Source organism: Thalassophryne amazonica, chromosome 6 (genome assembly GCF_902500255.1).
Source record: "Thalassophryne amazonica chromosome 6, fThaAma1.1, whole genome shotgun sequence".
Lineage (NCBI taxonomy): Eukaryota > Metazoa > Chordata > Actinopteri > Batrachoidiformes > Batrachoididae > Thalassophryne > Thalassophryne amazonica.
Window position 1 is genome coordinate 125,512,250 of NC_047108.1, and position 17,673 is coordinate 125,529,922.

Here is a 17,673-nt window from a genome sequence, read left to right on the forward strand (position 1 = left end):
CCCTCCAGTATGAAATATGGGGGGATACAGTAATCAGCATGTCCATCCGTTTTCACTTGGTAGTGCGATGTCTCAAGAGCCAGTTGACCAATTTCAATCATATTTACCATAATGCCGTACTTAGGTGAACTCAGTGCCAGTCGATTATGATGACCTTGGGGTCAATTTCAAGGTCACAGTGAGATAATTAAGATATCGTCATTGTCACTTTTTTTAGCATGATATCTCAAAAACCAGGCGAGTTCTTGAGATATCTGGTGGGACAAATTTAAAATGAAAGTATGTGCACACTGCTTATATAAAACACATTTATATCACAGGCATTAAAAAAATCTGATTCATGCCATTTCAGCTAGTAATGTGAACATTGCTTTTCTATATCTTTTATCTAATTACAGATCAGCACCATGGACAGCACCATGACAGTCAGCACAATATAAAAGTTAAATATGACCTGCCTTTGCTCAGTACACTAATGCACTTTTATTTCCAGCCAATAAGGGCTCTTTGTGGAAGTAATTTAAGTGGCGGGCTACACCTCTGACTGGACAAACCTTGTGGAACTCCTCAACTGCAGACTAAAAGGAAGCAGTGTTTTTTTGGTGGTGTTTTCCCCAAATATTTCTGTGTAGGCTCTCAGTTGTCCAGGTGGTTTCCATAGTAGAGAAGCTTGAATCTTCGACTGGACTGGGTTGCTTGACGCGAGGACGTTTCACTTCAATTTCGCTGCGATATGAAGCGAAACGTCCTCGCGTCAAGCAACCCAGTCCAGTCGAAGATTCAAGCTTCTTTACTATTTTCCCCAAATAATGACTCTGGGGTTAAAAATTTGTCTGGGGTGAAACTGGGGAACTGCTTACAGAGTGCAACTTTGTGCCTGAAACTTTTGTCAACTGATGAATGTTGTGAAGTCTTATCAGAATGCTATGTTTGTTTGTATTGCTGCAGTGGAAATATTTAAATGAAGAGAGAAGGACTGCCCCTTGTTCAGGAAAAAAAAAGTGTAAAATGTGAGGCGTGCACCCTGTCCTGCCAAAAAAGCTGTTTCAGTCCTGCAGAGCGTGAGAAACACAGAGCACTTCACTGGATTTTGGAGCCTAAAACTTTCCTCATTATGGACACGATGATCTTCAAAATCCAGTGCATTCTATTTCTTTTTACTTTTTCTGCACAACAGGGATTATCAGAGGATTATAAAACACAGCGTGGAGTAATTGTTTCACAGGTGAGGATGTTTTTCAGCATTCTGTCAAATCTCACTGGTGTATAGAAGTGCAAATATGACAGTTAAGAATAATAATTTAAAAAATATCTTATTCAGTAGATGTTTTTACAAGATAATAAGACAATTATAACAGACTTATAATTTAAGATAATGTATTTAGAACATAGATTCATATATTTATGATACTCCTGTAACTGACTTCCATTTCATTTATGTGTACTATTTTATAATAATGATGTAGTATCACATAGTATTACTTAGATTCTCATTAATTAGCCTCCTATCTATGAAGTATAACTTGGCATCTCATGATTATGAGTTACTATGATGTATTCATGACACAGTAATTCATTTATCACACTCACAATTATGACATAGCATCTCAGTTATGTATACTATTTTGTAATTATGATATAGTATCCCACAATGACTTACTATTATGTATTTATGACTTACTGATTCAGCTTAATGACACTTGCAATTATAACAGCATCTCACAATAATTACTGACTTTAAAGTATTTTTGACATAGTAACTCATTTATGGCTTTTGTCATAACATGGCATCTCATAATTGCTATTTGCTATTAAGTATTAATGATTTTTAACTTGTATTTATGACCCTTACAATAATAATTTAGCATCTCATGATTCAATCAATCAATCAATCAATTTTTTTTATATAGCGCCAAATCACAACAAACAGTTGCCCCAAGGCGCTTTATATTGTAAGGCAAGGCCATACAATAATTATGTAAAACCCCAACGGTCAAAACGACCCCCTGTGAGCAAGCACTTGGCTACAGTGGGAAGGAAAAACTCCCTTTTAACAGGAAGAAACCTCCAGCAGAACCAGGCTCAGGGAGGGGCAGTCTTCTGCTGGGACTGGTTGGGGCTGAGGGAGAGAACCAGGAAAAAGACATGCTGTGGAGGGGAGCAGAGATCAATCACTAATGATTAAATGCAGAGTGGTGCATACAGAGCAAAAAGAGAAAGAAACAGTGCATCATGGGAACCCCCCAGCAGTCTACGTCTATAGCAGCATAACTAAGGGATGGTTCAGGGTCACCTGATCCAGCCCTAACTATAAGCTTTAGCAAAAAGGAAAGTTTTAAGCCTAATCTTAAAAGTAGAGAGGGTGTCTGTCTCCCTGATCTGAATTGGGAGCTGGTTCCACAGGAGAGGAGCCTGAAAGCTGAAGGCTCTGCCTCCCATTCTACTCTTACAAACCCTAGGAACTACAAGTAAGCCTGCAGTCTGAGAGCGAAGCGCTCTATTGGGGTGATATGGTACTACGAGGTCCCTAAGATAAGATGGGACCTGATTATTCAAAACCTTATAAGTAAGAAGAAGAATTTTAAATTCTATTCTAGAATTAACAGGAAGCCAATGAAGAGAGGCCATTATGGGTGAGATATGCTCTCTCCTTCTAGTCCCTGTCAGTACTCTAGCTGCAGCATTTTGAATTAACTGAAGGCTTTTTAGGGAACTTTTAGGACAACCTGATAATAATGAATTACAATAGTCCAGCCTAGAGGAAATAAATGCATGAATTAGTTTTTCAGCATCACTCTGAGACAAGACCTTTCTGATTTTAGAGATATTGCGTAAATGCAAAAAAGCAGTCCTACATATTTGTTTAATATGCGCTTTGAATGACATATCCTGATCAAAAATGACTCCAAGATTTCTCACAGTATTACTAGAGGTCAGGGTAATGCCATCAAGAGTAAGGATCTGGTTAGACACCATGTTTCTAAGATTTGTGGGGCCAAGTACAATAACTTCAGTTTTATCTGAGTTTAAAAGCAGGAAATTAGAGGTCATCCATGTCTTTATGTCTGTAAGACAATCCTGCAGTTTAGCTAATTGGTGTGTGTCCTCTGGCTTCATGGATAGATAAAGCTGGGTATCATCTGCGTAACAATGAAAATTTAAGCAATACCGTCTAATAATACTGCCTAAGGGAAGCATGTATAAAGTGAATAAAATTGGTCCTAGCACAGAACCTTGTGGAACTCCATAATTAACTTTAGTCTGTGAAGAAGATTCCCCATTTACATGAACAAATTGTAATCTATTAGACAAATATGATTCAAACCACCGCAGCGCAGTGCCTTTAATACCTATGGCATGCTCTAATCTCTGTAATAAAATTTTATGGTCAACAGTATCAAAAGCAGCACTGAGGTCTAACAGAACAAGCACAGAGATGAGTCCACTGTCTGAGGCCATAAGAAGATCATTTGTAACCTTCACTAATGCTGTTTCTGTACTATGATGAATTCTAAAACCTGACTGAAACTCTTCAAATAGACCATTCCTCTGCAGATGATCAGTTAGCTGTTTTACAACTACCCTTTCAAGAATTTTTGAGAGAAAAGGAAGGTTGGAGATTGGCCTATAATTAGCTAAGATAGCTGGGTCAAGTGATGGCTTTTTAAGTAATGGTTTAATTACTGCCACCTTAAAAGCCTGTGGTACATAGCCAACTAACAAAGATAGATTGATCATATTTAAGATCGAAGCATTAAATAATGGTAGGGCTTCCTTGAGCAGCCTGGTAGGAATGGGGTCTACTAAACATGTTGATGGTTTGGATGAAGTAACTAATGAAAATAACTCAGACAGAACAATCGGAGAGAAAGAGTCTAACCAAATACCGGCATCACTGAAAGCAGCCAAAGATAACGATACGTCTTTGGGATGGTTATGAGTAATTTTTTCTCTAATAGTTAAAATTTTGCTAGCAAAGAAAGTCATGAAGTCATTACTAGTTAAAGTTAATGGAATACTCAGCTCAATAGAGCTCTGACTCTTTGTCAGCCTGGCTACAGTGCTGAAAAGAAACCTGGGGTTGTTCTTATTTTCTTCAATTAGTGATGAGTAGAAAGATGTCCTAGCTTTACGGAGGGCTTTTTTATAGAGCAACAGACTCTTTTTCCAGGCTAAGTGAAGATCTTCTAAATTAGTGAGACGCCATTTCCTCTCCAACTTACGGGTTATCTGCTTTAAGCTACGAGTTTGTGAGTTATACCACGGAGTCAGGCACTTCTGATTTAAAGCTCTCTTTTTTAGAGGAGCTACAGCATCCAAAGTTGTCTTCAATGAGGATGTAAAACTATTGACGAGATACTCTATCTCACTTACAGAGTTTAGGTAGCTACTCTGCACTGTGTTGGTATATGGCATTAGAGAACATAAAGAAGGAATCATATCCTTAAACCTAGTTACAGCGCTTTCTGAAAGACTTCTAGTGTAATGAAACTTATTCCCCACTGCTGGGTAGTCCATCAGAGTAAATGTAAATGTTATTAAGAAATGATCAGACAGAAGGGAGTTTTCAGGGAATACTGTTAAGTCTTCTATTTCCATACCATAAGTCAGAACAAGATCTAAGATATGATTAAAGTGGTGGGTGGACTCATTTACTTTTTGAGCAAAGCCAATAGAGTCTAATAATAGATTAAATGCAGTGTTGAGGCTGTCATTCTCAGCATCTGTGTGGATGTTAAAATCGCCCACTATAATTATCTGAGCTAAGCACTAAGTCAGACAAAAGGTCTGAAAATTCACAGAGAAACTCACAGTAACGACCAGGTGGACGATAGATAATAACAAATAAAACTGGTTTTTGGGACTTCCAATTTGGATGGACAAGACTAAGAGTCAAGCTTTCAAATGAATTAAAGCTCTGTCTGGGTTTTTGATTAATTAATAAGCTGGAATGGAAGATTGCTGCTAATCCTCCGCCCCGGCCCGTGCTACGAGCATTCTGACAGTTAGTGTGACTCGGGGGTGTTGACTCATTTAAACTAACATATTCATCCTGCTGTAACCAGGTTTCTGTAAGGCAGAATAAATCAATATGTTGATCAATTATTATATCATTTACCAACAGGGACTTAGAAGAGAGAGACCTAATGTTTAATAGACCACATTTAACTGTTTTAGTCTGTGGTGCAGTTGAAGGTGCTATATTATTTTTTCTTTTTGAATTTTTATGCTTAAATAGATTTTTGCTGGTTATTGGTAGTCTGGGAGCAGGCACCGTCTCTACGGGGATGGGGTAATGAGGGGATGGCAGGGGGAGACAAGCTGCAGAGAGGTGTGTAAGACTACAACTCTGCTTCCTGGTCCCAACCCTGGATAGTCACGGTTTGGAGGATTTAAGAAAATTGGCCAGATTTCTAGAAATGAGAGCTGCTCCATCCAAAGTGGGATGGATGCCGTCTCTCCTAACAAGACCAGGTTTTCCCCAGAAGCTTTGCCAATTATCTATGAAGCCCACCTCATTTTTTGGACACCACTCAGACAGCCAGCAATTCAAGGAGAACATGCGGCTAAACATGTCACTCCCGGTCCGATTGGGGAGGGGCCTAGAGAAAACTACAGAGTCTGACATTGTTTTTGCAAAGTTACACACCGATTTAATGTTAATTTTAGTGACCTCCTATTGGCGTAACCGGGTGTCATTACTGCCGACGTGAATTACAATCTTACCAAATTTACGCTTAGCCTTAGCCAGCAGTTTCAAATTTCCTTCAATGTCGCCTGCTCTGGCCCCCGGAAGACAATTGACTATGGTTGCTGGTGTCGCTAACTTCACATTTCGCAAAACAGAGTCGCCAATAACCAGAGTTTGATCCTCGGCGGGTGTGTCGCCGAGTGGGGAAAAACGGTTAGAAATGTGAACGGGTTGGTGGTGTACACGGGGCTTCTGTTTAGGGCTACGCTTCCTCCTCACAGTCACCCAGTCGGCCTGCTTTCCCGGCTGCTCGGGATCTGCCAGGGGGGAACTAACGGCGGCTAAGCTACCTTGGTCCGCACCGACTACAGGGGCCTGGCTAGCTGTAGAATTTTCCACGGTGCGGAGCTGAGTCTCCAATTCGCCCAGCCTGGCCTCCAAAGCTACGAATAAGCTACACTTATTACAAGTACCATTACTGCTAAAGGAGGCCGAGGAATAACTAAACATTTCATACCCAGAGCAGAAAAGTGCGGGAGAGACAGGAGAAGCCGCCATGCTAAATCGGCTAAGAGCTAGTAGCTACGCTAAGCTAGCGGATTCCTAAAAACACGCAAAGTGAATAATGTGTAAATAATTTAGAGGTGATTCAGCAGAAGGAGTGCTTTAGTTAAGGCACGTAAAGATTACACTGGGAAACAAATCGTAATCTAGATAACTAGATCAATCTAACTGCGCAGATTAAACAGCTAACAGATACAGAAAAACACCGCAGTGCTCCGGAACAGGAAGTGATACAATACCGCAGTGAGAGCCAACCACCAGTAGAGGTAGAGTATGAGTTACAAGCCGGTAGTACTTTTACTTGGTCTTGCATCTCTTATCATGAATAATACCTCATTTATGGCACTTGTAATTACAACATCATTCATAATTATGGAATTGTAACTCATTTATAACCATTGTAATTATAACTTTGCATCTCATAATTATGACTTATGTACTTATGACATTAAGTGTTTAAGGAAAAGTGTTTAAGTGCGCTTGTTTCCGGTGCAGAAGGTTCCCAGTACAAGGCCTGGGTCTGTTGTGATGAGCCCAAGGGAAACAAGGGAGAAGTCAAAGGAACTTACTTTTATATTTATGGAATTAACCAATTTATGGCACAGCATCTAATAATTATGACATTGTAACGCCTTTACAATTGTTTTAATTATAACTTTGCATCTCATAATTATGACATGTATTTATGACATTAACCCATTTATGACATTTGTAATGAACCCATTTATGACATTTGTAATTATAACTTAGATTCTCATAATTATGACATTTTAACTCATTTATAGGTAAGTCCCTTCGGCTGCTCCCTTGTTTGCACTCGGGGTTACCACAGCAGATTCAAGATCTGCATGTTGAACTGGCGCAATTTTTACGCCGGATGCCCTTCCTGACACAACTTCACATTGCCTGGAGAAATGTGGCAGGGGTGGGATTTGAACCAGGAACCTTCCGCACTGAAACCAAGTGCACTAACCACTTGGCCACCACCCCTGCCATATTTTAACTCATTTATAAAAAATGTAATTATAATGTAGCATCTCATAATTATGACTTACGTATTTATGACATTAACCCATTTATGACACCTGCAATTACAACTTAGCATCTCATAATTATGACATTGCAACTCTTATCATGGTTGCAATTAGAACTAAACATCTCATAATTATGACTTATGTATTTATAACATTAACCCATTATGACACTTGAAATTACAACTTAGCATCTATTCAATATGACATTGCAACTCTTATCACAGTTGCAATCATAATTTCGCATCTCAAAATTGGGACTCAGAATCTCACAGTTACAACTAGCATTTTAATAAATACGAGTCAATTCTGATTCAGCATTGCATAATTATAAGAAAGCACAATTAGGGTCAAAGAGGAAGGTGTAGCATCAATTTATTTTAAACTTTGTGTTGCGAACCATGCACATATTATCAAGAACAGCTAATACATTGTGTATCATAAAAATGTTTTAAGTGACTATACATATACTGAACAGTTTAAATGGCCACAGACTTCTGCAGTACTGACTGAGTCATAGAGGTGCATATAGCATTCTTTGTTACAGAAATGATGTGACTTTATGTCAACCTGTAGTGTTTCCATTCTTGAAGTTATTTATGTTAAATTCCCAGCAATGCCCAGGATATGTGGTAATGTATTGACACAGCAATGACTTGTGTGCAAAATTAACATGTGAAACCAAACCGTGCACCCTCACTAGCCCGGTGTACAGTGAAGGCATTTATTTCCCGTTCCACTTCCCCTCCTTTCATGAATGACTTTGATTCAGACTATTTTGACACAAAATCTTGACCCAACCCCAACTTGCAGATTGTGGAGATTACTTCCACAAGGGGGAACGTTCAACAAACTATGGTGTTGGAAAATAGCACTGTTTCTCTTTTCTTTATTTCAATGCACCAGTGGGCTTCTTTTGCAAAAGTATTAAAATAGAAAGCATTAATTAACTTGCCGCATGTTTCCTTTCCAGAGAGCAAAACATCAAAGCAAACCATCAAAAGCAGTGGTAAGTTTAATGTAGACATGCTGTAAAATGAAAATGTTAACTGTTTGGTTACAGATGAGGGGCAAATTAAAGGAAAAACCTGAAGAAATTAATAGAGAACTAATTAATGACCCCATCCTTAGCCACAGCAGAGAAAGTAGCTCAGTGGCACTGGAGTTGGGCTACCAATATATAGACCTGGGTTTGATTCCTGGTCACGCAACCAGTCTGGCTTTCATTTAAATTGTCTCAGCCCACCCACCTATAAATGGGTTCTGGTGGGTTTGCTGGGGAAGTAACCTGCAATGGACCTGTGTCCCATCTACAGAGAGCTGTAAACTCTGTGGAGTCATGGCATAAACTCTGTGGAGTCATGGCATAAGCACAGGAACCAATAGACCAATATAGGACTTTTTCCTCCATCCATAGGGAATTAGGGGTCACTGAATGGTTTTGACTACTAAAATTACGTGGAAAAATTTGCTATAGACTTTGCAGTCAACAGATTTCAACCAAACTGAACCAGCGCTCACTCTCACCATCATATCTTTTAGAAAAATGCAGTTCCATCGCTGCAGTAGAGTTCCATAGATGTGTAGAATTGATGTCTTGTGGCACACTAGTGATGACAGTGCGTGGTGTCCCATTGCCTTACTGAAACTCCATACTTTGGTTTTTTGTTTAGTTTGCCACCTGTTTCATGGCACAAAAGCATAAGCTTATGCTGATTTTTGAGATTTTAACCATAGAGTGCCATGTCAAGTAACAAGATGTTTATGAAGATTCTTAGTCATCCAGGTTGTAGTATTGAAGTAGGTTGAGTCAGGTCACTTGGACTTGCTTAGTTCCTTGAAGACCTTTTTGCCTGAAGATGTCCTTGAAGATGCAGTTGAAGACATTTCATCAAGGTCATAGTATCGAAGTAGGTTAAGTTAGGTCGCCTGGACTTGCTTAGTTCCTTGAAGATGTTTTTGCTTAAAGACATCCTTGAAGGAACTAAGTAAGTCCATGCAACTATGACTCCACCTACTTCAATACTGTGACCTTGATGAAACATCTTCAAGGACATTTTCAAGCATCTTAAAGCAAAAACATCTTTGAGAAACTAAGAAAATCCATGCGACCTGACTCAACCTACTTGGATACTCGTCAAGCAACCATAATATGTAACACGCACAGGATGCAGAGATGCTGAAGATCGACAAACCACAGCTTTGAAACACCACTGAGCTGGGGGCTTGAAATGGTTCTTTCGCTCCTGTTGGCTGTCTGATGTTGCAGCTATGTGGCCAGTTCAAACCAGCTTGGTCTCAGCAGGCACCGGCATTAGCAGAGTAAACAGGAGGGGGGCCGAGACGTTCTGCCAGCAAAAGCTTTGCCTTGTTTTGTTAACCTTTAAAGGGTGATGCCGCACAAACCATGAAGAAAAAAAAACACCTACAAGTGACATCTGTATCGTGATTGTTGCATTTTTGCCAAATGAGACATGGAATCACTAGCTGCCATGTTTTTCAGTCATGTGACTTTCTTCGCCTATCTCAGGTTGTAAAGCCAGTGTTTGGCAATAAGGTGGTGCAGCACATATTCAGAAACATAATTCGGCCGATCATGTGCTGTAGAAAATTTGCTTCCTATTATTTTGAAATGCCTAAAACTGGACCCGACATACCTTAGATGTGTTGCTTTATAAATTTGAATGATTGCAAAATGGTTATTGGGTCAAAAGAGAGCAAAATATTATTTGGCATAAATTTAAACAAAAATGTTGCAGGCTTTCCGCTCACCTACATACATGTGAATTTGACTCAGGTGGAATTTCTCATAATTCTTGAACGTATTCAACCTTTGAGGTACTGAAATGTAAAGAGTCATAAGTTACCATGCAGATTTGTTCATTTTAGTGTTATATTTTATATATTTGAAAAGTTTTTTTTTTTTATGTTTACTTTCATATGACTGGTTGCACAGGAGGTGGATGACTTGCTTATGTTGTGATTTGGTTCCCATTTTTCTTATAATATGATAAATTATGCCAACAATAAGGTGATTAAAAAATGAAGTATTTACTTATTTATTTACAATTATGGTTGTAAATCGTTTATACATTTATACAAGATTTATACACCTAGCTGACCTGAAATGAACCATTGTACATTAAATTGAATTTATTGACAAGTCTGCCCCCTTTGAAAAGTGACCAAATTACATGCATTTGTGATGAGTCTTTCAGAAAGCGCTGTAACTAGGTTTAAGGATATGATTCCTTCTTTATGTTCTCTAATGCCATATACCAACACAGTGCAGAGTAGCTACCTATGCTCTGTGAGTGAGATAGAGTATCTAGTCAGTAGTTTTACATCCTCATTGAAGACAACTTTGGATGCTGTAGCTCCTCTGAAAAAGAGAGCCTTAAATCAGAAGTGCCTGACTCCGTGGTATAACTCACAAACTCGCAGCTTAAAGCAGATAACCCGTAAATTGGAGAGGAAATGGCATCTCACTAATTTAGAAGATCTTCACTTAGCCTGGAAAAAGAGTCTGTTGCTCTATATAAAAGCCCTCCGTAAAGCTAGGACATCTTACTACTCATCACTAATTGAAGAAAATAAGAACAACCCCAGGTTTCTTTTCAACACTGTAGCCAGGCTGACAAAGAGTCAGAGCTCTATTGAGCCGAGTATTTCTTTAACTTTAACTAGTAATGACTTCATGACTTTCTTTGCTAATAAAATTTTAACTATTAGAGACAAAATTACTCATAACCATCCCAAAGACGTATCGTTATCTTTGGCTGCTTTCAGTGATGCCGGTATTTGGTTAGACTCTTTCTCTCCGATTGTTCTGTCTGAGTTATTTTCATTAGTTACTTCCTCCAAACCATCAACATCTCTATTAGACCCCATTCCTACCAGGCTGCTTAAGGAAGCCCTACCATTAATTAATGCTTCGATCTTAAATATGATCAATCTATCTTTATTAGTTTTCTGTGTACCACAGGCTTTTAAGGTGGCAGTAATTAAACCATTACTTAAAAAGCCATCACTTGACCCAGCTATCTTAGCTAATTATAGGCCAATCTCCAACCTTCCTTTTCTCTCAAAAATTCTTGAAAGATACCCAGCTTTATCTATCCATGAAGCCAGAGGACACACACCAATTAGCTAAATTGCAGGATTGTCTTACAGACATAAAGACATGGATGACCTCTAATTTCCTGCTTTTAAACTCAGATAAAACCGAAGTTATTGTACTTGGCCCCACAAATCTTGGTGTCTAACCAGATCCTTACTCTGGATGGCATTACCCTGACCTCTAGTAATACTGTGAGAAATCTTGGAGTCATTTTTGATCAGGATATGTCATTCAATGTGCATATTAAACAAATATGTAGGACTGCTTTTTTGCATTTGCGCAATATCTCTAAAATTAGAAAGGTCTTGTCTCAGAGTGATGCTGAAAAACTAATTCATGCATTTATTTCCTCTAGGCTGGACTATTGTAATTCATTATTATCAGGTTGTCGTAAAAGTTCCCTGAAAAGCCTTCAGTTAATTCAAAATGCTGCAGCTAGAGTACTGACGGGGACTAGAAGGAGAGAGCATATCTCACCCATATTGGCCTCTCTTCATTGGCTTCCTGTTAATTCTAGAATAGAATTTAAAATTCTTCTTCTTACTTATAAGGTTTTGAATAATCAGGTCCCATCTTATCTTAGGGACCTCATAGTACCATATCACCCCAATAGAGCGCTTCGCTCTCAGACTGCAGGCTTACTTGTAGTTCCTAGGGTTTGTAAGAGTAGAATGGGAGGCAGAGCCTTCAGCTTTCAGGCTCCTCTCCTCTGGAACCAGCTCCCAATTCAGATCAGGGAGACAGACACCCTCTCTACTTTTAAGATTAGACTTAAAACTTTCCTTTTTGCTAAAGCTTATAGTTAGGGCTGGATCAGGTGACCCTGAACCATCCCTTAGTTATGCTGCTATAGACTTAGACTGCTGGGGGGATCCCATGATGCACTGAGTGTTTCTTTCTCTTTTTGCTCTGTATGCACCACTCTGCATTTAATCATTAGTGATTGATCTCTACTCCCCTCCACAGCATGTCTTTTTCCTGGTTCTCTCCCTCAGCCCCAACCAGTCCCAGCAGAAGACTGCCCCTCCCTGAGCCTGGTTCTGCTGGAGGTTTCTTCCTGTTAAAAGGGAGTTTTTCCTTCCCATTGTTGCCAAGTGCTTGCTCACAGGGGGTCGTTTTGACCGTTGGGGTTTTTTCGTAATTATTGTATGGCCTTGCCTTACAATATAAAGCGCCTTGGGGCAACTGTTTGTTGTGATTTGGCGCTATATAAATAAAATTGATTGATGAGTTTGGCGATGTTTTCACCGAGAAAACCCGCCCCTAGAGGTTAAATGCCCACATGGTCGACCTTGAGAATTATTGGTATATAGTCTCAACAACAGTTGTACTCAGAGTAACTCACGTTGGCTAGATATCAATACCTGCTAGTTACTGCTAACATACTAAAAATGTTCAATTTACTCACCAACAATACTGGAGCACAGAAATTAACAACATGGTAGTGCCCAGGTCAAATTCAAGGATTCTGATTGCAGACAGCTAGCAGCTGGTCACTTAGACAGTACACACCCACAATGAGCTGGTTCTCAAATCAATCACATTGCTAAATATGCACAACTTAATGGCTTGACATAACATAAACAGAACAGTTACATAACTGAAACTGATTTTTGTGGCAGGCTGTAAACATGTTTATTTTGGCTATAATGTTAGACATTTTAATATGGGTGCCCATGGGGACTGACTCATTTTTAGAGCCAGCCTCAAGTGGTCATTTGAGGAAATGCAAGATTTAGCACTTCCACATTGGCTTCATTTTATAGAAATGGACGATGTTGCTCAGCAAAAACTGAAGTTTTCAGTTCTCAAAGTCAGACCATCTCACCTGCAGTGGATTTGTATCATCTGTCTTGTTCTTCACTTTGTAACGATGCTATTCCCAAATAATAACATCAGTAATAACTTTGGAAGTCACGTTTATTGTCACACATTTGTTGTGTTTGAAGCTAAAGGTGACAGAATACCACGTGACGTGTTCTGTGGTGTCCCGCTATGCTGTCACCACAGTCCAGAGCTCAGTCTGGAACCAGCTCTCCATCACCAAAGAGGCTGCATTTGAAGTCGACCTGCCGTCCTCAGCATTCATCTCCAACTTTACCATGTGAGTGAGTCTGTCATCATCAGCTCTGCTCCCACCAGGAGCCGCTGAAGCCGTGTTGAACGCTGCTGATTACCAACTCTGACATCATTTAACCACAGGTGGCCTCACTCCTCGCTCCATTAAGCTGCACAGGACTGAGGTCGCAATGAGAGCCTGTTGTGTTTTGTGTGATTTTTAGAAAAAGAAACCACAAGTTCTTAACTTTCTGGAGTGCAGTTGCAGCAATATTGCAGACAATTGTTGGCCATGTTTTTCTGTCTAAGTGTGAAAAATAAACCATGTTTAATTGCCAGTCTTCCTGTGAAAACCCAGTAATACATCCCTTCTCTACAAGGAATAACGCATCTTAGAAGAAATGTTTATTGGCCCTTGAAGGATCCTGGGGCAGGCAGGGGTTTGCGATTTATCTGTTCTTGCATGTACAATTGCTTCATTAAATTCAGTAATAGCCTGTGGTCACACATGCGACGGTACAGGAAGACTGGAAGCACCAGGCCTCTAAAGAATTAGATCTTTGTTCTCCTGCAAAGGTATCAGCATTCCTAATCCCTCTCTGTCCAGCAACATCATGACTCCGTGGGGTCATCTTAGGCATCTCTTGAGCTCAAAAGCCAAGGTCCAAAGACATGAAGTGAGTCATTCAAGTTTGATACTTCTGTCAGAAATGGATACACCTGTAATGGCTGAGTCTAGAAGCTAACGAATGCCCAGATCTGTCTTGGTCCAGGACAACTGCAATCCAAAACACCCACAAATATCACAGCTTCATCTGTGAAGTTCACGTCACCAACTGTTTCTCACCAACAAAGTCAACCAAGATGCTGGACTCCATGACTCTCTCCAACATCCAGTGGGAGCAATGAACAGAGTAGGAGCCAGAACAGATCCCTGACAAACACCAGAAATTATTGGGAAGACGTGGGTGGCACTGTGTGGATACCACAATTTCTTGTGATTGCTATCAGTGTATCTTATCTCATATTAGTCAAGGGAACAATGTTGGGAAGGTGTCGTAGCACGGACCCACAACAGGGGGCGCAAATGAACGGACAATGAGTAAGCCAAAAGGTAACAATTTAATGTTGTGATAATACACAACGAAACGTGTCGTAATTTTCACAGTCAATAAACACCAGGTGACGTGTGGGCAGGCTCGAAGATAGAAGACGCCCGACGAGAGAGAAGCCGCGTCCCACACGGCTTCCACCACCAACGGTCTGAAGAACACCGGAGCCGCCAAGTCCCGAGTCCCCAGGTGGCCTCTGTCTTCGGCTGTCGACCCTGGTACTGCTGGCAGAAAGCAGAAATATGATGTGTGAGTGTGAGTCCGCACACTCAGTAATTTACAGTCCAGACACCGTTAGGAGGGAGCACCTCCACCTCCAAATCACACACACTCGTGCAGCTCCTGTTTGTCCCTCTTCTGGGTCTTCACAGGAATGCGACTGCACACAGAACAATGTTAGACAACGTATTAGTCAGCAGAGAAATTACCTTGGTACTGGTAGTCGATTTCTCGGCGGGGAGGTGGAGTTGCAATCCGGCTTTTATGGTGGTGATGATAAACGAGTGACAGCTGGTGCAGAGGATGAGTGACAGCTGTCACTTCCTCTGGGTCTGGCGCCCTCTCGTGCTTGGAGCCCGCACTCCAAGCAGGGCGCCCTCTGGTGGTGGTGGGCCAGCAGTACCTCCTCTTCAGCGGCCCACACAACAAACAAACCGCTTTGTGAAGATGAGCTCAGACTGCAGAGAAGCACAGGCGAGTCACACCTGCTGAATAAGTACAGGAAGAGCCAGAATGCTGTGGTTCACTTCTTCAGCATGACACCAGACTGCTCTATTTGTGAAAGCTAAAGTAGGTGGGACTGAATCCTGTTAAAGGGTCCCTGCCACACCATGATGTTTTTACATATTCTTGAAGAATAAAAAAATCATTTTCCACATGTTGTTTTTGGTTTTTTTTTTTTACCATAAAATTACACTGAACAAGGATTTAGATGTTTCGTTACCCATCTGAGAATTTGAATTTACCGCCTCCGAGTTGACCTACTTTATCGCTGCGATGGATGTGACGTCATGCAAGTAAATGTGTCGAAGTGCAGCTCTGTTTACCAATATGGCAGACAAGGACAGTGAAGGCATTGTGAGTGATTATAGCGAAGATTTAAGTGACATATTGATTGTTTTTGAAGAAGATGAGGAAGTTTCTGATGAATGAAGCCACAGTGAAAATAATGAGGGGCTCCAACTGTATATTTTCGAGCTGAACGTGACAGAAGACGAGGATGAAGCGCAGCTGTCAGGGGATGACAACAACAATGCTGTGGATGAGGATATAAGCTGCTTACAAAACACAGAATGGTTTGTTCACTCACCACCTTTTCTTATAAATGATCATTTATTCCTGGCACGGTGTGTTTGTGTATGAAAAAAATATTTCAGCAGCACAGCGTGCTTAATTCAGGAGTTTGCTCTAAAATCACTGAAAATAAAGTTTCAGTACATTCTGTGTATATGTAATCATTTATAAGTCAGTTTTGTGTAATTGGTAATTCTTCACATTTTATTCAAAGCAAATGATTGCTAATCTTTATCTGAAAAGCTGTAGACCCACATGGGATGGGAAAAAAGATTTCTAAATAAAAGAAAATTTTACTTCTATATTTGTTGTCAAATTTTATCAGGCATAATATTGTAGAAAAATGTTTATGCTAAATGGAGACTTTCCTGTCTAAAATACATATACAGAACAACTGTAATCATAAATTGTATCACATCTAATCTACTTTGAATGAACAGATATCTGAACAAAAACAGGCTGTTCAGTTTACATGCATATGTATATTTGGAAAACACAAAAATGTCAATGTTCTGGGGTTTTTTTTCAGGTGCTCATGTGAACACAGTCAGCTGATGCCACTCGTGATCGAGTCTCACTGTTGCATGGAAATTTCTGCAGTCTTGGCAGAGATGCAACGTGGTGGTGAAAGTACTCAATGTGTCACACAGCTGGCTAGTTTCTCGAGTGTGTGTTTGGATGCAGATGTCCTCAGAGTGGCACACTATGCCTACATGATGCTCCACAGTACGAGTCAGCACATGAAATAGAAAGTTTCATTTACATGGTTTATAGAAAAAAGTAAAAAATATTCAAATACAAAAAGAATAAACTGTTGTTTTGAACATAAATTTATGCAATTGCTGTTGCAGAAAGTATCATCATATCGCATATCGACAATTTGTGCGGTTGTGCAGGGGACACTTGGGAAGGCACAGAAGGCTGCCACTACCAGCTTGTGTTGTATCCAAAATAAGGAGGACTTTTCCATCACCATCATCCGACTACACTGGCTTCCAGTTTCCTCCTCTGGAGTGAGGGGTCGGGCTCATCGGTGGTACCTGGTCCGCTTGGCAGCATCAGCCTCAGCTTTGTCCGTTCACGCTGGCTGCTCAGTGGAGGAGGATCATTGGTGGAGATTTCTGGTCGGTTTGGTGTTTTGCAGATCTGAAGAACCTCTTTTGCTGTCTATGTGAGCATAGACTGAATAAAATGTTTTTTAACAAATTGTAAAACACTTATTTGAATGAAACAATGTGAAACTTATGTGAAATTGTATTTTTATTCATTTTATCATGCTATATAAAATATACAAATAACAATCTGCTTTTTGTTTTTTCATTTTCATGTTGGATATGTGGCTAACTTTCTCACTGTGAATCCTCCTCTTTTCCACTAAGGAAAGTATATTATGAACCTTGGTCTCTCTTGGTTTGTCTGCTTTTGTTGCCTCCCTGCATTTTCATTCAAATGAAGGGTTGCCACCAAAGTCCTAAAACAGAAGTTAAAACAAAATTAATAAAAAAAATAGCTTATATACATAACAAAATGCTGTTTGAAAGTTAGGCTGTTATTGAGATAACATAGACAACTTGCCTGCCAAGCTGATCCTGATATGAGAAGGAGACTCGATCACGAGTGGCATCGGCTGACTGTGTTCACATGAGCACCTGAAAAAAACAGAACATTGACATTTTTGTGTTTTCCAAATATACATATGCATGTAAACTGAACAGCCTGTTTTTTGTTCAGATGCCTGTTCATTCAAAGTAGATTAGATGTGATAACAGTTTATGATTACAGATGTTCTGTATATGTATTTTA

At 40.0% G+C, this 17,673-nt stretch overlaps 1 protein-coding gene across 4 annotated transcripts in view; it reads left to right on the forward strand.

Moving 5' to 3' along the window:
* The first annotated feature begins 847 nt into the window (after window positions 1-847).
* The window catches only part of itih6 (inter-alpha-trypsin inhibitor heavy chain family member 6), a 33,338-nt gene continuing 16,512 nt past the window's right edge, over window positions 848-17,673 (forward strand). For 3 of the 4 annotated variants that reach the window (XM_034173371.1, XM_034173373.1, XM_034173374.1), the window contains exons 1-2: window positions 848-1,225; window positions 13,357-13,511. In XM_034173371.1, the coding sequence (XP_034029262.1) occupies window positions 962-1,225; window positions 13,357-13,511 (419 nt within the window). In that variant the 5' untranslated portion in view covers window positions 848-961. Of the gene's footprint in view, window positions 1,226-8,236; window positions 8,297-13,356; window positions 13,512-17,673 lie in introns of those variants that run through there. The other variant, XM_034173372.1, reaches the window with a different exon arrangement.